Here is a 20253-nt window from a genome sequence, read left to right as displayed (position 1 = left end):
CACTGGACTGTTAAGAAATGTTTGCTGCTTGCTCATTTCTCTGTTTGCTCCATATTCATGTTGCGTGGATCTGAGTGTGTCAGACATCGGGGACCAGGTGGATAGAAAGCAGTGACCCCTCAGCAGAACAACAGTACTTCCTTTTCTCTGAGGAGCAGTTGGTTATGGGACCATTTACCCAGGACTGGTCCAGAAAATAAAATAAAAAATAGAAAAGTAAGGAAATAGAACGAGCAGGTAAAATTGACTGTGAAATAGCTGACTGATATCATTGATTATGAGTTCGTTGTGCCAATAATCCAGTGCCTTTGAGATGGTATGTTGTGCCTATGTTTTAACAATTTGGGGTACACAAGACCCTAAAAGGAGAAGGCCTTTAGTTCTATTACCTATAAATCAGGGCAGGAAGAGATAGATAGCAGACCAGAAAGGCAAAAGCCCTGACTGCAGCCTTTAGTTCATGGTCAGCAGTGGTAGGAAAAAAAATTAGAACCAAACCATGTAAAAGTTTAATTGAATTTCAGTGCTTTTTAAAAATGCACTTCAGTTTTGGCAGGTAGACTGTTGCATTGATTTTTTAAAAATACTTTTTTTATTTTTAAAGAAGCTTTGGGTTACATACATGTCACATCAAAAGAAAAGTAAAATAGAAAAGTATTGCAGGTAAATGACATTTTACCTTTAACATCTTACTCTAAATTATAAGAAAATAAAACATAAAAATCCTGTTTCTGCCCATTTGTTTGATTTCTTGTTTTTTTGTGTGTGTGCTTTTTGTTTGCTTTGTTTTTGCAAAAAAAAGAGATTTGTTTCCTTTCTTTAGGTGACTAAAGGGAGTGGGGGTAGAGAAGCACCAACACACACCTATGCATGGTGGCAGAACAGACTTCTCATCAGAACTCTTGGCCCATAAATCCATTATTGCTGAGGAGACATCTACTTTTCCTCTACTAATTCATGCACATATAGTTCTTCATCAAAACTTCCAGAGTTCATTATCATCCTTTAAAAATCACTTTTTTTTTTGGTCTTCTCACTGGCAAAGTAATGTCCAGCTAATAAAAGCTCATGACTCATGCTAAATAAAATTTATCATCTGAAATTATCATTTGTCCAAATATTCTGAGGAGATTCCACTTTCCTGTTGTATTTGTTAATAACTAACAAGAAGCCAAAAAAAGTATGCTTTGTCCTTAATTCATTCAGCAATGATTTTTGAGAACACACCATGTGGCAGGCACTTTAGATATACCAGTGACAAATCAGGTTAGAGTCCCTGCCCTTATTGTGCTTTTTGTCTAAGAGGAAAGAGAAGCATTTAAAATGGTATTCCAGGGAAACGGACTTTGGCCCAGTGGTTAGGGCGTCCGTCTACCATATGGGAGGTCCGCGGTTCAAGCCCCGGGCCTCCTTGACCCGTGTGGAGCTGGCCATGCGCAGTGCTGATGCGCGCAAGGAGTGCCGTGCCACGCAAGGGTGTCCCCCGCGTGGGGGAGCCCCACGCGCAAGGAGTGCGCCCGTGAGGAAAGCCGCCCAGCGTGAAAAGAAAGTGCAGCCTGCCCAGGAATGGCGCCGCCCACACTTCCCGTGCCGCTGACAACAACAGAAGCGGACAAAGAAACAAGACGCAGCAAACAGACACCAAGAACAGACAACCAGGGGAGGGGGGGAAATTAAATAAATAAATAAATCTTAAAAAAAAAAAATAAATAAAAAATAAAATGGTATTCCAAACAATTAACAAATTGCAATTAATATGTGCAACCAAGGAAACACACAGAAACAGTGACAAATTCCCAATGCCATAGAATAAATCCCAACTCCCAACCAAGAACCTTTGCAGTCTTACTTCAATTAATTGTGTAGGTTTTTCTTCCATGAGTTATAACCATTCATACCAGGCTACTCGCCATTATGAAATCAGTCAAACTCTCTCACTCCTTTGTCTTTGCTTATTTGACACAAGTTTTCTCTACATCTCCACCTATCCAAGCCCTTCTCAACCACCAAGGACATGAACAGATACTGCCTCCTTTACAAAGCCTTTATTACTGCTTTGAATTACAGTTTGACTGTTCTCTACACTACCATAAGTCCTTTCCTATACCTCTGTTTGTAACCTTTCTTTTACTCTTTCATCAAATATTTATTGAGCTCCTAATCTGCGCTGGGCTTGCTACTATGAGCTGATTTCATGCTGCCTTGAATTATAGTCAATTGAATGCACCGTGTTCTACCTCATTAAATTATAAGCCCATTATTCATCTCTGTATCTCCGATCAGTGCTTGGGACACAGTAACTGTACAATAAATGTTTGTTAAATTGAATTTTCCTCCTTCAGATTGTACTATGGCAGTAAGATTTCTATGGATATTATTTTCCATCTGAAAGATTGTGTACATCCTTAAATGTGTTTATACTCTATGCTGCATAAAAATATCTGCTGACAGTATACCTAACAATAGATCTTATTTAAACTTTCAGCTGCCTAAGAAATGGAGTAACATTTTAAAAAATATCTGACAACTTTTGTCAGTTCTCTGTGAAGACTAACTCATGGTTTTCCAATTTATCACTTGCTGTCTAAATATACTTGATGTTCCAATGTTATGCCTTACCAACTCTTTTTATAATACTTACTTAGTCATTATCTTTATTTTCTTCCAGAAGTGTTTTTTTTTCCATAAGGTGTTGTATCCTAAGGGAATATGCAGTGAAGTCATCAATCATGTAAACTGCAAATAAATGCATAATCATTTAGATTGAGAATTCACTTGTCTAAATTGACCCTAAAACTGGCTTGGAAAACTAGACTGACTATGCTACAGTCTGATTATTTCAGTCATGTAAATCAGTTCTGAAATAGAAGTCTTCTTTTTCATCTTCTCCAAAATATGTTGACTACATTACTTTCCTAGTGTTTGCATTTTAAGCAGATTTTCTGCTTTACAGATTTGGATTTGTCCTTAAATCCAAGTGGAGAAGTTACCAAACAGATTGGTGATGCCCTGCCTATATCATGTACAATATCTGCAAGTAGGAATGCAACTGTAGTATGGATGAAAGTAAGTAATATTTCTTGGTAGTATCATGCTGTTTGGACTGCTTCATTTTTAGATTTTTAAAAATTTTATATTATATCAAAAAATATATATTCTTAAATAGTGGTAAGACACCCACACTCACATACTCTCTCTTTCTGTGTTTGTGTAATATAAAAATCAAATCACACTACAAATTTAGAAGTACTCAACAACAGTGTGGGAACTTTAACTGGTGCTCTGAAACTTAGTGTGGAGTATTTACTTTAATTATGTGTATATGCTAAGTGATTGTACTTATACACAGTTATGGTTATATACTTTAAAGCTAAACCATTTACAATATGTTTTAACCTACATTAGTCTCACTCCACACAGTAACACTGTGAAACTTCCAAGGCATTTATTGCTTCCACATATTTCTCACAAAGAAATTGAGGCAAGAGAAATCAGGCAGCTCCTACATGATGGAGAGAGACTATAGCTCAGGCCTTACTGGGTGTAAATATCCTCCAGTCACACACCTTTTTGCCTCTCTGCTACTGAAACTACTCTTACATTTCTGAATGTGCATTACCCTGGATTCAGAACTCCTTGATGTTAGGGATCTTTCTCAGACGTAGCCCATAACAGAAAACCTGAAACATGCAAAGGGCTTAGCTGGCATTTCCTGAGTGAGTGCTTCTATTCTTGTAATTGTCTGAAATGCAAGCCATTACTTGGGGACCTAGTCGTTGCTATTTTTTTAGAATGAGAAAATAAGGTTGGTAATTAGTGATTTGAGACAAGCTTCTCACAGAAGGAAAAGGTCATAACAGATTTCTCCGCTCTGCTCAAATACCTAAGCACCCAGTACACTTGTTAACAGAGAAGCATATCATATGCTGATTCTTAATCAGTGATATGTTAACAAAACACACAAAAAAAATTTGAAATCGGGGTTAACAAGAATTACCTTTATTAAAAATTGGAGAAATTTATTGCGAGACTCAATGAGAATATAAATTATGTTTTATATTTCTCTACTAGCTGCTCTTTCACCTCTTTTAAAATAAGTTCCTCTGTTACTTGCTCCCTTACTCTTAGAGCTAGTTTCTTATTTCATTCTCTTTTAGCCACACTGTCAACAAATTTCATGTTCACCCAATAGGCTTTTCATTTAACATCATAGAAGATAGATAGATAGATGATAGATAGATAGATAGATAGATAGATAGATAGTCATTGGTCAAGGGGCTAGACAAGTTCAAGGCAACTAGACTAATCCTTAATTGTATGGCGATCCATAGTGTTCTCCTACAGGTCTAGTGAAACTAATTATGTTGTTGCAAAACCAGTTTCTACATTGACTGCAGTCACTGTTATTAATTGAATACCTAATATCATTATTACTTATCAGTATTCCTGGAGATTGGTTAGTGGACGGGGGATGGAGGGGTAGAAAAATCATGGTGAACATGATCACATAAACTTTGAATTGTGATTAGTTGTCCTCAAATTCTAGGTAAAATAGGTAGGATTATGTTCTCTATTCCAGGTGGTTTTTTAATTAAATGTTACAGTTCCTTTGTTGATACAAGTTAAGCTAGTAATCTGTTATCAGAAACGCCCTTAATTTTTTCATAATTGCAATGGCTCAGCAATGGATTCCTGTCTTGAAAATTGATCAATATAGAAAGACTTTGAAACCAGTCATTGATTAGGCATCACAAGTTTCCATGTCCGTTAATCCTAGACCATCTACATCCACTACAAGCAGTAGTTATCATTGATTGAAACTTTCCTAAATGTAAACACATTACACTATTTATCTAATTAAGTCTTCATAGCAATTCTTTGCGGTAAAATCATTACCCTATTTCACAAATAAGGAAACTAGTCCCACAAGTTCATGAAATTGCTCCAAATTATAAATTTAGTAAATAGAAGAACATGAAATAGATCTGACATGTTTGACTCCAAAGCTACAAAGAAAAAGGGAAATCTGTATTTGAAAGCAAGTAAAGTTAAGAAAAAGCAGCTTACATTTCCTTAGAACCAGATTAGTTTTAGGATTATTATTTAATAAATACATTGAGAGTTGTAATTAAGACATGTGAAGTAATTAACTTTTCATTAAACCAGGATAACATCAGGCTTCGATCTAGCCCATCATTTCCTAGTCTTCATTATCAAGATGCTGGAAACTATGTCTGTGAAACTGCTCTGCAAGAGGTTGAAGGGTTAAAGAAAAGAGAATCATTGACTCTTGTTGTGGAAGGTAAAAAAAATTACTTGGGCAGCAATTCAAATTTTTCATTGAAAATTTGATAGCTGGTTTCTTTCATGATCTCAGTTCAACATTCTATTTTACTTGTAATGGTATTTTAGGAAAACCTCAAATCAAAATGACAAAGAAAACTGATCCCAGTGGACTGTCTAAAACAATAATATGCCATGTGGAAGGTTTTCCAAAACCAGCTATACAGTGGACAATTACTGGCAGTGGAAGCGTCATAAACCAAGCAAGTATTTGTCTCCTTGTTGTGTGCTGCTCTTGGTCCAAGATCAGGTTTTATTTTGGTACCGAAACTGAAGATTAGTTTCTTATCAACATGAAATTTGTAGTATATAGTCAGAAGAAGCTTTTACTAACTTCTTAATTTTCCCAAAGGAAGAACATGGCTCATAGAAATATCTTAAATCCCAGAGCCATAGGGAATGGATAAACCACTACATTTTGGTCAGTATCTGTTTTTTAAAAAAATGTAAATTGGGTGTTGTTCCATGGTCATTAATTCCTGAAACTTGAGCGATTAACACATTAAGGCATGCACTTTTCTGCATCATAAACTTACACATCTGAGAATTAGTAGCGGAGCCTCTATTACTTTGCTTACTTATGTACGTTAAGGGATATCTCCTCTTAAAACTGGCCCCTGGGGGGTGGTGAAAGACACAGTTGCTGCTTATGAACATATGGTCAGATTTGTCTGTACCATACCTGGGGTGAGATTAAGGCAAGCTAAATAGATATTGTCTAGGATGTGTCCTTCTGAATAAAAGGGGACATAACCAAACCTTAATATTTGTACAGAATATTTTGGTAATAGTGAGTGGTTTAAGAATTTATGAACTGTGCCAGTGATGTTTCCCTTAATACTAGGTGTTTGACCAAAAAGGATGAGAATATGGCCTATCACTAGCAGTTCCCAGCTGCAGTCCACTAAATTGCCACTCTGGTGGGTTACTGACATACTGTTAATTCCATTTTCTCTGCCACGGTCTTCATGTTTCTTCTCTCAGTAGAAGTAAAGACTCTTCAGAAGCACCCAGATGTACCATTTGATTGTTTGAATTTTCTGGGCTGCCTTCTTCCCATTTTGGGACCCAGTTGAAATTTGGGAAGGCATACATAAAAGAAAGAGCTGTAGTTTAATTTTAAATTAAAATCTCAACTCTTCCTCTGTCCAGGGTAGGTATGCTGCTGGTCCTGCAAATACAATGTAGTTTTGCAGAGCAAGGTTAATTTTGGCTCGTTCACCTATGGGTGATGTCTATATGTCTGTATGGCTCCGAGTATGGAACATTCCTGAAGGAAGGAGGACAAATGCAGCAAATGGCACCTGGTTTTATTAGGTGTGATAGAGACATATATGTGAAAAAGCCTGTGAAAGAAGGGAAAAGAGGCTCTTGTCCCCTCAACTCTGAAGAAATGCAATTTCTTGACCCCCAATTTAGACCTGAAATATCTGAATAGCTGATAATGCACAGGTCTATTTTTAATATCAAGGATGATTGGTTCTTTTCTACTCTTTTAGTTCAATTAAGTGATAATGCAGCAGAAGAGAACTTTTAGACAATGATAATGCAGGTGTAGAAAAGAGAAAAATAAGCACACTGTAAATAACTGATGAATGACTGGATACAAGGTTGAAAAAACCATCCTAGAAATGAGCAAATATATTGTGGAGATAAAAGCAGCAAAAACAAAGACTCAGTGAGAAAGTCATCCGAAAAATCCTACTGGGAAGTGGAAACTAGCAGATGAATTTACTGTAAGGATAAAAATAATAACACCATTCTTCACTGTCAAGGAGTGATATGTTATTTTTCTTGTTCTAAGTTGTACTGATCTATCCATAATCTTTTATTTGACCCCACCTCAGTTGTGTGGCTAATCTATTATTGTACACCTACTAGGTATCCCAAGTCCTCTCCCCTGAAGGGACTAGAAGATAGGCCAAAGCAAGACACTAGTTCCTGTCCTCAAGGGATTTACAATGTAGTTGAGGAGAAAGCAAATAGAAAATAACACAGGACATTATGGGAATATATGACTTGAGTGTTGTTGGATTTAGAAGTCAAGTCCTAGGGAAAAGATTAAAGTGAAATGCCCCTTAAGTATGGAATAATTCAGTGCCCTCATTAACACCCTGCAAAAATCAAGTGAAAGTGGAAGTCACAGAAAAAGAAACTATCCTCTGCATTTAGCTCAGGAATATTCAGAAAAATGGTTTGATTTTCCCATTAGCAATCACTCTTACATATGCACTTGAATATAATGGTTTAAAATAAAGGAATTAACCCTGGTAGTGAAGAACAGTGACTAAATTCACAAAGAAGAATTCAACCCATCAGGTTTATTTAGGGAAAATTAGCGATTGGAGTAATCATTAATTAATCATTTTGAGACAAGTGCCACCATGCCAAACTATTGACTAAACCTGAGCATCTATTGCAAAAAGAAGTTTAATTAAGAGTAAATTATTAGAAATTACAATAGAAGCATAAACAGAGCTCCCATTGTGGATTTACTAGTTATTTTCCTCCCCTCTGTAGATATGTCAGAAGTTCGTGCTTATCTAAGACCATACATATCCCTTTCATACCAGAAGGCACTAAAGAGTGCCACACCTATCCAGTGCATTACGTATGACTTTTAACCATGCTTTCTAGTACATTTCCATTTCTAAATCCATATTCCTTCTTTTCACAGACTGAGGAATCTCCCTATGTCAATGGCAGGTATTATAGTAAAATTATCATTTCCCCTGAAGAGAATGTTACATTAACTTGTGCAGCAGAAAACCAGCTGGAGAGAACAGTAAACTCCTTGAATGTCTCAGCTAGTGAGTATTTCATTTCTGGCATTTAAAAAAAGTAAGAAAATTTGAAGTTATTCTTCTTTAGTTTAAAATCTTCAATTCCATCTTCCTCTTCTACATTATGGTAAGTTTTATTTATTTATTTTGCATTTGGTATCATCATCATAAGGTTCTTTTCTTTTCCCCTAGTGTCCATTCTTGCTTGTCTTGACAGTTAAATCACTTCATCTTTTATGGATCAGAGACCTTATCCTGTACAGAAGTATTTTGAGAGCAGAAAGAGGATATATACTGAATTGCTCTTACTTGATGCCATGTTTTGTGTTCAGAGTAGATAAATTCAAAGATTATCTTAAAAAATACTTTTGTAACACTTTTTAATTTGGTAAATTTCTAATTCCCATTAATCTGTTTTTCTGCATTCTAAGTCAGTACAGTGATTATCCTACCCTTATTTTTAATAGGAATGCCACATGCTTGAAGTCATTCAGTAATTTAATAGCAAAGCTGATAGAACACATGAAATCTCATTTCAAAAAATGTTTTTTGTCCCAGTCATATTTAATCATAACCAAAAATTAGGTAAAGGAAATTACCTCAAAGAAAGTAAAAAAAAAAAAAAAAATTTTTTTTTATCAGAGATGAAACTATGGTAACATACATAGCAATAAAAGCTTCTTCCTAAAACTATTGTCATTTAATGTGAAATTATACATCATCTTCACTTCTATTATTGTTTCTTTTGCTGTGTCAGACATAACTTAGAACTGACCTAGAATGTGGCTTGGTTCAGAGGCTGACTGATCCTACAAACTACAGGGTAGGGATGACTGGCTAGGAATTAGCTGAGGCTAGAAGAAAATAGTTGTCTAAGAATAATGGTCCTCCTAAATAGTTTATGACTGGAATATAAAGGCTTGATGGATTGACAGGAGGAAAGAATCAAATAAATTTAACTCTAAAATAGAATCATTGAATTCTCAGTATTCAGTTCAGTGAGTACTGATTTGTCCTACCTAGGAAGAGAATCTATACTTCTTTCAGAACAAAAGTCTCTCTTTTTTATCCTAATCCACTGAGTAGTGTGTTTCAGTTTTCCAGACCTTTCAGTAGCTTGATCAACATTTAATGTAGTCATTTTCAAATTGTGAGCACCTCATGCTATTCCAAATTTTTTTTAAAAATCACAGAAAGTTCCTATATAGGCCCATGAACTTTGGGGAGAAGTTTATATGGTTTAATACTAGATGATAATTCACAACCACAGTGATTCTTAAAATGGGCCAAGCATATGCAGCTATTAGGCATATTTGAAGATCTTTTGCAAACATCACATATCTTGCCTCTTAAACTCTGGGACATCCCCAATTTTAACCTCTACCCTGATCACTTTGAGAACTTCTCTAGTGGTAAGTTCCCTGAGGATAAAGGGGAGAAACAAATTCTCCTATGCTGGGGTAGGGGGAAAATTGAGAAACACTGTATTATAGATATCTATGTGGCAATTGGTTTCCCTTAAAAAAGAAGTACTATTAAAGGTGGTAGATAGTGGGGAAATTAATACGGATTTTAGATTAATACTATAGCTTGTCAGTTGGGAAATTTTCTCTGGTAGATTAATGCCTTTGCATTTTTAACTACTCTCCTTTCCTTAAAACAAGATTAATTTCTTTATAGGGAAGTACACGCTCTATTAAGTGTGAATTTTTTTTTTTACTCTTAGCTGAAGAATAGGTATTTTATCTATGAGTATTATTACTTCATACTATAATGGTAAAGGTGACTTTCATATATCAACAAATTTTGTTTTTAATTTCATATTAACATTTTTCATTTCAGTAAGTATTCCAGAACACGATGAGGGAGACGAGATAAGTGGTAGGTACTGAGTTGCCGACTATTCTTCCTTGACTATCAGCTCAGGATTTATGAAGTGTCATTGTAGAAGTAATTTTCTTAGCTGTCCACAATTTTACCTTGAATTAAAATAGCAAATGAGACAAGGTAGTAAGAATGCTAAATTTTACCCTTTAAAAATCACGTTTGCATGTTAATCATAATAATGAGCCTTAGGCATTTCTCATAAGAAATTATAACTAGATTGACTTATTTGCAAAAATCCTTGGCTTCGTCTGTAATTGCATGCACTTTTATTCTTTGTTGTAGATGAAAACAGAGAAAAGGTGAATGACCAGGCTAAGCTAATTGTGGGCATCGTCGTTGGTCTCCTCCTTGCAGCTCTCGTTGCTGGTGTTGTCTACTGGCTGTACATGAAGAAATCAAAGTAGGTCATGGGGAAAAGATCTCCATTGTTCATTGACTTTCACTGGGAGAAAATAAAATGCATTTATTGTGCTCAATCCAGCTGTGCATATAACTTCTACAATGAGAAAGACATCTCCCCCAAATCAGTCTGATCATTGTTGTGCTTTCATCACACAGTGACCACTTTCCCAACATCAGGGCATGACAGGGGGTGTGATTTTACATGTGTCTCCTTATTTTTTCAGTCAATAATCTGAATTCAGTTATTGAATTTTACAAAGATTGAATGGAATTTTTTCAAACTATACAATGCCTAAAGGTAAACCATACTAAACTGTTTGATTGAGGTTATCAAAAATTAATTAAAAGTACCCAAATACACCCAACAGTAAGTGCCAGGTGTCTTTGAAGTAATAGGTTTTGCCAACCAGGAAGCAGCTGGTGAGGTAGGCTTAGCTTGCTGTCACCCCTTTCCTATTCTAGTTAGGTGACTCTGCTCTTTCTAAGGGTCTAGAATTCAGAAAAAAGTTCATCATAATTTTGTTTTGAATTTTAAAAAATGATTAGGGTACCCAGACTACTTTTTAAAAATATTTTTTCATCTTTGCAAAAGCTTTAAATTGCATAAATGTTACATCAAAAATATGGGGGATTCCCATATGCCCTACCCTCTCCCCCTCCCACACTTTCCCACATTAGCATCATCTTTCATTAGTATGGTACATTGGTTAAAATTGATGAACATATATTGAAGCATTGCTACTAACTGTGGACTATAAGTTACATTATTATTTATGCTTTGTCCTTCACAATTTTATAGGTTTCGACAAAAATGTGTAATGGCCTGTATCCATCAATGCCGTCCTATGCAGAACAATTCCAATGTCTTGAAAATGCCCCCATGTTACTACACCTATTCTTCCTTCTCCCTGTCCTCAGAACCTCTGGTGACCACTGGCTTTATATTAATATCAATGATAGACGTTTTCCATTGCTAGAATAAGAATAAGTCTATAATAGAATAATAATAAGTCTACTTTAGTCCATTGTTCATTCCCCAATCTTGAGGGTTTGGGGATGGTGATGCCCACTCTGTTTCTAATAGTGAGGGGACTTAGTTCCCATGGAGCAGATGGATGGAACTATCTTCTTTGCAGTTGCACTCTCTGACACTCTCTGTTCCTTGGGGTGGGCATTGTCCATCGTCATCTCATTGTTAGTTGTCCTGGGTAAATCCAGTGAACTGGAGAGTAAGTGTTGCAACTCTGCTGAGATTCAGGGCTCAACCAGCACATAAAAAGGCCAAAGATTTAAGTTTCTGGGACATGTATTTAACAAGTACAGTGCTAACTATAGGTTCAAATAAAAGGGGCAGAAGAGCCATGTGTAGGGAGACTATAAATGAGTCTAACTCTGTTACACTGGGGAGCCAAATGCCAAAGGCCCATTGACAGAGTGCTGATCTCCTGAGATTGTCTGCTTATGGAGTCCAGGTGTCTCTAGAACCCTTAGGAGCCCCACTGTTTGAGGTACTGTTTACTGTGGCAATCAATGAGATCCTGCTGAGTTGTGCATAAGCGTAACCTCTGGAATGCCCTTCTAACTTACTTTGAAATCTGTTAGCCAAGAAAACTCATTTGTGTTTAATATTTCCCCCTTTTGGTCAAGTTCTTTTTGCAGATGCATAGCTAGTTGGCACTTGGTAATAATCCCTTAGTGCCAGTGAGGCTTATCCCCATGTCATGTCCCATGCCAGGGTGGAGGGAAGGGGAAGGTAGTTTATATGCTGAGTTTTTTAAAAAACTGCTTTGGATGGTGTTTTAGATTAAAAATTATTAGTCATAATAATACAGATATAAATATTATGAATCTTACATCTAATGTGGTTTGTAATGTTAATCCAATGAACTAGTGAATGTTCTTAACACACACGTATGCCTTGTGCTTCCAACCCCATATTTAGATGCGATTGGGCAGGGGCGGGGTTCTAGCATATATATTTGTTACAAGTTCCACTGGTGATTCTGTGGTATACTGCTGGTTTCAAGCAGAGGCTTTAAGATCACTTATCTTACAAATGAGGAGATATATTTTTGCCGAAGAGTGTGGATATTTAGTGGCAACTTCAGACTTAATTTTATATTTTCTTGCCTTCTAATATAACCCTTTTTACAACACAAGTAAGTTAACCTAAAAGAAAATCAAAGAAGAAAGCAGACTCAAATAAGGAACCATGATCTCACCCTATAAAAATGTCAATGTCAATGAAGCAATATTGTACAAGATAAATATTTTGAACTGGCATCAAAAGGAGTCAGTACCTTAACAATTATAATGTTGCACAATAGGAGTATGTATTAGCTCCATTCTAAGTGTTTTCATGCATTTAATCTTCACAACACATCTATGAAGTGGATACTATTATTCATATTTTAGTTTTGAAAAAAATTGAAGCAGAGAAAGGTTAAATGACTTGCTTAAAGTTACGCAGCTAGTAAGAGACAGAATTATTACTTGATATAAGGCAGGGATGCCTTAGAATCTTTGCATGTAACCGCTAGGCCTTATATTCTCTCACTATGCCTTACTTTCTCATTTTTTGCCATATAAGGCAGACACATTTTTTTCTGTTGCATGTTATGGTTGATGTACACGTCCATTTTCACACTGGGGTGGAGCCACTCCTGATGGTGGCACTTCAGATCTTCTTCTGGAGCAGTTTCCACCATCACTTGGTAACAATTATTTTCCTCAACGATCATTTTACCTACAAACACTTCATATGTGTTTGTGTCCATGATCTCTATGAAAATTTAGAAGACTGCCTGTACCATGTAAGTGAAAGAAAATGCCAGGAGTTTCCCATAAGCAAAGTCTAACTTACAGAATTTCTCCCATGTGTATCAGCCCCCTAATGCTCAACATGTGATCCTTCTTCTATAATTCACAGTAAGGCACGTACAAATTCAACAGTTTGTAGTCTTGAGTATACATTTTTATTTACATAAGAGTTCTGATGCACCCCAGAGTAATTTCACTTCTTAAAAGAATGAAAATAAAATTTCCATATATCCTTGAATTTAGCTGAAAAATAAACTGCAGTCCTCTACATTATGGTCAAATTCATGTTCAATTCTCAGAGCATCCCCAGCCTCCTTACTCATCCTATTCTTTTTGCTTGTATCTCATTAGATATGATTTGTCTTTCTTTGAATAGAAGAAATCAATGTGTGTGGGCTTTTTTTTTTCCCCAGTTACTTCATTGGTTGTTACCATATGGTGACCCAAAATTACAATTATGGATAAATAAATACTGGGCACTTGGCTTCTTTAGATTAAGGCTTCATGCATTTCCTTCACTAAATTAAAGGAAACATTTACCATCTGACTTGAACATCCATCTAAATAACTGTTATTTAATTTAAAAATGCACCAAGTTTGATAGAGTTAATATTATTGGTAATCAAAGTAATAAACTGCATTTCTCTTCAGAAGCATTAAAGTGTTTTTATTAAGAATTTGTGGAACACTTCAGATTTGCTAAGTGCTTTGTGTGCCTGATTAGTTATTCCTTATTAGTGCCCTAAGAGAAAGGCAGCATTTTAGCAATGTGAATTGGTGTTGTTAACCCTTTGTGCCACTCGTCCAGAATACATAATAAGGGCAAGTTAAGAGTTGCTAAGGTAATTTTTGGATCACTCTCTTCCCTTTTTATTTTCCAGATAATTCCTTCAACTTTAAAAATCAATATGAGGGTTTCATTTTTATCATTAGCTAACTCATCACTCTCTTATGTGGATATGTGAGTTTTTAACAAAGGTATGACCTAGACTTTTCATCCAGATACCTAAAGAGATATATCCTTGTGTTTACCACCCTGCAAAATAATACCAGGAACAAACTTACTGAGTCATCTATTCTCTATTCCTTAAACAGCTTTTAGTGACAAATTATGGGCCAAACACCTTATTAAGCAACCTCATGGATACAGCTAAGCAGTGAAGTTTTAGGAACATTTAGGGAAGTTTTTTCACTTTGCAATCTAAAAAGCCATTGACAAGAGATGTGGGGAAAGAATGATATTTTACTTCTAAGTAGAATTCAAGAGTAAGTTTGTGAATATTACTAGTGGCTACTCAGCTTAGGTGCACTCCCCATTCTACTGATACGAATTACTATTCTTTTATCTATTTCAAGTTTGGAGAACCACAGAAAGGAATACTTAGCAGTTGTGTTCTTTTCCCATGGTGATATGGTATACTATGGCAGAGTAAGGACTGACGACCCCTCTGCTGCACTCGCCTATATAACTTCTCTAAAACCAGAAATTATTAATATAAGAATAGGTGATTTTAATAATTATCATGACAGTTAGGCAAGAGCATTAATTGACTAAGCCCACTCTTTGTCTGGTTGTTTAATAGGTAGGAGAATATTAATGAACTAGCGATAATTCACTGATTTTTTTAAATTATTTTTTCCATTTATCTCTAGCCTGTCCTCCAAACATCTTTTTTTTTAACCTCTGCAGGAAGTTAAATAATACTACTTGAGTCCCCAATACTCCCCCATGTCATTTATAGAACAAGAATTAATGTAAAATTAAAAGAACAAAAGATAAAGGAAAAATGCAAGAGAAGGATGATGTAGCCACAAATTAATTCAGAAGCTTATTAAACCATAATTTCCAGGTTGGTTGCATTTATGAGACCTTCTAACCACCATGTGTCTTATCACTCAACTGAGAGCAAGCATTAACGAGATATTCATAAACTCAAAATATATATTGTGTGAATCTTGGATACTTAGCAAATACTTTATCTTTTGTAACTGTGGAACTCATATTTATTATAAAAATTATTGGGAAATATATGGATAAACTGAAAATCTAATCATCTCAAATATCCTATGTTAATTCTGCCTTATATAATGCTATAATATTATAGCACTCTTTCAGAAAAAAAAAAAAAAAGGAATCAGAGAGAGTTCAGAATTGGCCACAGGACTAAAGAGAACATCCCTGCAACACTGAAAGCTCAAGAAACAATATTATATTAAGTCTATCAAATACTTTCCCATTAGTATCTCTTGATATGTGGAAAGTTGATTTTAACTGAATTCTATTTTCTAATCAATACTCAGTCTAAAATCAAATATATGTCCTTCTGAGGAAGGGAGCATTCCCACTGAATAAATTGAAAAGATGATGGGATAGTGCTGGAAAACACGTGATAGCCCTTTCTCAATGACTTTCCCCATTAATCCCCAGATGAGCACCTACCATTCTCCAGGATAAGTGCTTTTTTATATTATTACTGAAATCCTTAAAACAGTTTAATGAGGTAAATAATTGACCCTATTTCAAAGTATTTTCTCTTTCTGCTCAGGGAGATTAAACTGCTCAAAATATCACAAGTAGTAAATTCCTTAGCAAATCTCATAATTTCCAGTATACTTTTCTGCCTCACCAGGACTTCTTCGGAACTAAAACTTAAGCTCTGACTTTGATTGCCTGCCAGCATTTGACATAGTGCTTATAGGGAGGGGAGTGCTCTAAAGTACTTGACTTCTGCATATGTAGTAACCAACTTTCAGCTTCAATCTATTTCCCTACCCATAGGCTGGCAGGCAGCAGAGGAAGGAAGAAAGGAAAGTGCCCCATTACCCTACCAAGCCATAAATAATAAAGTGTACTACGGAGGAAATCATATAATGTGGAAAAGCTTGAGTCCATCTAGTCAGTCACAGAGTCACAGGCCAAGCAAAGGCCAGTACCAGCTGTGGTCATCTCCTCTCCTACTACTTGTCACCTGAGACTCTCTGGCTATGACTCATAAGAGGGAAAAATATTTTCCTAGAAATGACCCTGATGACTTGTACAGATGCCATTGGCCAGTTTCTTGGAGGTGGCAATTCTATAATTCTATATGAGGATCCCCTTGTTAAATACTCAAAATTCTTTCCCCTTCTGTGGTAGGTTTCAGACATGATACAACCTAAAGATCATAGAAAATGCACCCTATCTTACTCAGAAGCATTAATGATTCCTTATACTCCCTCTAATAGAGCTTTCAAATTGTATTATGCTCTCTTTTGAAAAGTTACCAGGGGATAAAATGAGATTAGAGAATGTGGAGCCCATGTTTAATTTGTGCAGTAGTTTTAATTACGCTGGTTGTAAATGTTTGGAAATGGATAGAGGTGTTGATAGCACACTATTGTGAGTATAATTAACAGAGCTGAATTATGTGTATGATTGTGATTGAAAGGGGAAGTTTACGGTCATGTATAACACTAGAAGGAAAGCTAGAGGATGTGGACAATGACTCTGGTTAATACAACAAATATAAAAATGTTCTTTCATGAACTATAACAAATGCACATCAGTATTACAAAGTGTTAATAATAGGTTGATATATGGGGAAAATATACCTAGCACAAACTATGGACTATAGTTAATAGCAATATTTTTATATTCTTTCATTGATAGTAGCAAAGGTACAGCTACAATGCTAAGTGTTAATAATAGGGGGGATATAAGCCAGATGGGGTTTTTCTTCTTGAAGTAATGAAAAAGTTCTCAAATTGATTGTGGTGATGAATGCACAACTCTGTGATTATACAGAGAGCCATTGATTGTACACTTTGGATGGATTGTGTGGTGTGTGAATATATCTCAATAAAAGTGTTTTTTTAAAAAAGAAATAATGAGGGAAACGGACTTTGGCCCAGTGGTTAGGGCGTCCGTCTACCACATGGGAGGTCCGCGGTTCAAACCCCGGGCCTCCTTGACCCGTGTGGAGCTGGCCATGCGCAGTGCTGATGCGCGCAAGGAGTGCCGTGCCACACAAGGGTGTCCCCGCGTGGGGGAGCCCCACGTGCAAGGAGTGCACCCGTGAGGAAAGCCGCCCAGCGTGAAAAGAAAGAGCAGCCTGCCCAGGAATGGCGCTGCCCACACTTCCCGTGCCGCTGACGACAACAGAAGCGGACAAAGAAACAAGACGCAGCGAATAGACACCAAGAACAGACAACCAGGGGAGGGGGGGGAAATTAAATAAATAAATAAATCTTTAAAAAAAAAAAAAAAGAAAAAAGAAATAATGAGAGGAGACATCCTTGCTTGTTCTCAGTCTTAGGGGAGAAATTGCTTAATATTTGCCATTAAGTATGATGTTAGCTGTAGGTTTCTCATATGTTCCCTTTATCAGGTTGCGGGAAAGAGTTTTTAACCATAAAACATTGTTGAATATTCTCAAGTACTCTTACTACATCTATTGAAATAATCAGTGTTATCTAATAGTGTTTATTCAAATAGTATGATGAATTACATAGATTGATTGTGGAATCTTGCATTCCTGGATAAATCCCACTTTGTCATAATGCATTATAAAAATTTTTATATATTGCTGGACACTATTTACCAGTATTCTATTAAGAATTTTCTGTGTATATTCATGAGGGATATTAGACTTCAATTAAAATTTCTTATAATGTCTTTCTATTTTTTTCTGAAAGAGTTTATTACTTTTTTAAATGTTTGATAAATTTGACTGGTGAACCATCGGGTGATGGGGTTTTCTTTGTGAGAAACTTTTAAAAATATATATGTGATTTCAATTTTTAAGTGGACATAGTCTTGTTTCTTCTTGAATAAGTTTTACTAAGTTTTTCAAAGAACTTTTCCATTTCATTTAAATGATTGACATTTTGGCAGAAAGAAACTATTGTTCATAGAACTCTCTTTTTTCCTTTTACTGTCTGTCAGTTCTGTTGTGAGAAGACCTTTTCGTCGTTTTATATTACTAATTTGTATTTTCTCTTTCTGCTTATTCTTGTTAGGGATTTGTCAGTATTTTAATGATTTCAAAGAATGAACTTTTTGCTTTTATTCCATCCATTGCTTCTTTTATTTTATTTACTTTTTACATTTATTAATTCTTTACCTCTATTTATTAACATACTTTTCTTTCTCTAGTTTCTGAAATAAAACTTATATAAAGTAATACATAAAACAAAGTAGAAACTTAGCCTTTTTTCTAATGACACAAGTATTTAAGCTATAAATTTTTCTCTCAGCACTGTTAGCTGAACTCCACAAATTTCAATATGTTGAATTTTCATATTCAATCCATTCACGATACTTTCAAACTCTCCTTGTGGTTTCTTCTTTGGACTGATTTTGTAAATAAAGTTTCATTGGACTATAGCCATGCATATTTGTTTACATATTGTCTATATTATTTGAACATTACAAGAACAGAGTTGAGTAGGTGGAACAAAACCAAATATATGGCATGCTTTCAATATTTACGATGTAGCCCTTTGAGAAAATGTTTGCTAAACCCTGGGATATAGCCTTTAGTTGGATGTTGCTTGCTCACACAGTTTGACCATCTCTATCTTTTATATTTCCATTTAAGATCATTGTTGATATGGTTGCATTTAAGACCACCATCTTCCTATTTGTTTTCTACTTGGCTTTGGTTCCTCTTTTCCTACATTTGAGGTATTCAGATGTTTCAGTATTACATTTTAATTTCTCTACTGGATTTTTAACTATATCTCTTTTTATTTTTATAGTAATTGATCTGGGGATTACAATAAGAATTCTTAACATATAGCAATCTACTCATGTAAAAATCTAAGACCCTTGAAACATAATTCCATTTCACCTCCCCCATCTTGTTGCTAGTGTTGTTAAATCTCTTACAGATGCATATATTTTGAACCCCACCCCACAATATTATATATATTTTTGCATTAAACAGTTGATTGTCTTTTAAAGATTTTTTTAAAATACTGTTTTATATTTAACTATCTCTGCTTTCTTCATTCTTTCTTATATATCTGAGTTTCCATCAAGTGTTGTTTCCTTCAACCAAAGAACTTCTTTTAGTACTTCTTACAGTGCAGGGCTGCTGGAAATAAATTCTCTCAATCTTCTCTCAGTTATCTGAATGTCTTTATTTTGCCTTTAATTGAAGTATATTTTCACTGGATATAAAAAATTCTCGGTTGAGTGTTTTTCATTTCAGCATTTTAAAGATGCTTAATTGTTTCCAGTCTGCATTTTTTCCTGATAAGATATCAGATTTTATTCACTGTTTCCCTGAACAGTTTTTCAGTGTCTTTTGTCAAGTCTTTCTGTTTATATTTGCTTTAGATTAGTTGGGTGTACCTACATTCACTTTCTTTTATCTTTCCTGCTTATGGTTTTCTGAGCATTTTTGATCTGTAGCTTAATGAATTTCTAGGAAATTTTTGTCATTTTTTCTTCAAATATATTGTCTCCCCTGTTTTCTCTCTTTTCTCATTTTGAGACCCAACTGCTTAATATTGTCCCACAGGTCATTGAGAATCTGCTCATTTTTTCTATCATCTCTATTTTTCAGAATGTTAATTTATATAATTTATATTGTTTTGTCCTTAAGTTCCCTGATCCCTTCTTCTGCCACCTCGAATCTAATGTGTTTTTTTTTTTTTTTTGGTTTGTTTTAACTTTTTTTCTTTATTTTTAAAGGAACTTTTGATTACATAAATGTTACATAAGAAATAATATAGGGGATTCCCATATATCCCACCACCTCTCCCTCCCACACTTTCCTGCATTAACATCATCTTTCATTAGTGTAGTACATTTCTCACAATTGATAAACATATGCTGAAGCATTGCTTCTAAGAATGTCTATATTTTACATTATGGTTTCCAGTTTGCAGCACACAATTTTATAGGTTTTGACAAGACATATAATGGCTTATATCCATCACTGCAATATCATGCAGAAGAACTCCAATGTCCCAAGAATTTCCCTTGTTATGCCTATTCTTCCCTCTCCCGCCTCTCAGAACCTCTGGTGAC

At 35.4% G+C, this 20253-nt stretch overlaps 1 protein-coding gene across 2 annotated transcripts in view; it reads left to right on the top strand.

Moving 5' to 3' along the window:
- ALCAM (activated leukocyte cell adhesion molecule) overlaps positions 1-20253 on the top strand; it is a 191830-nt gene that overhangs the window by 162128 nt on the left and 9449 nt on the right. Inside the window, exons 9-14 of one of the 2 annotated variants that reach the window (XM_004460199.4) lie at positions 2954-3066; positions 5167-5302; positions 5413-5546; positions 8021-8153; positions 9969-10007; positions 10296-10413. In XM_004460199.4, the coding sequence (XP_004460256.1) occupies positions 2954-3066; positions 5167-5302; positions 5413-5546; positions 8021-8153; positions 9969-10007; positions 10296-10413 (673 nt within the window). The remainder of the gene's footprint in view (positions 1-2953; positions 3067-5166; positions 5303-5412; positions 5547-8020; positions 8154-9968; positions 10008-10295; positions 10414-20253) is intronic. The other variant, XM_004460200.3, reaches the window with a different exon arrangement.

The sequence above is a fragment of the Dasypus novemcinctus genome, chromosome 4, assembly GCF_030445035.2.
Source record: "Dasypus novemcinctus isolate mDasNov1 chromosome 4, mDasNov1.1.hap2, whole genome shotgun sequence".
In the NCBI taxonomy this organism is placed as follows: domain Eukaryota; kingdom Metazoa; phylum Chordata; class Mammalia; order Cingulata; family Dasypodidae; genus Dasypus; species Dasypus novemcinctus.
Note: the sequence above shows the minus strand (reverse complement) of the source record. Positions and strands in the feature narration are given on the sequence as shown.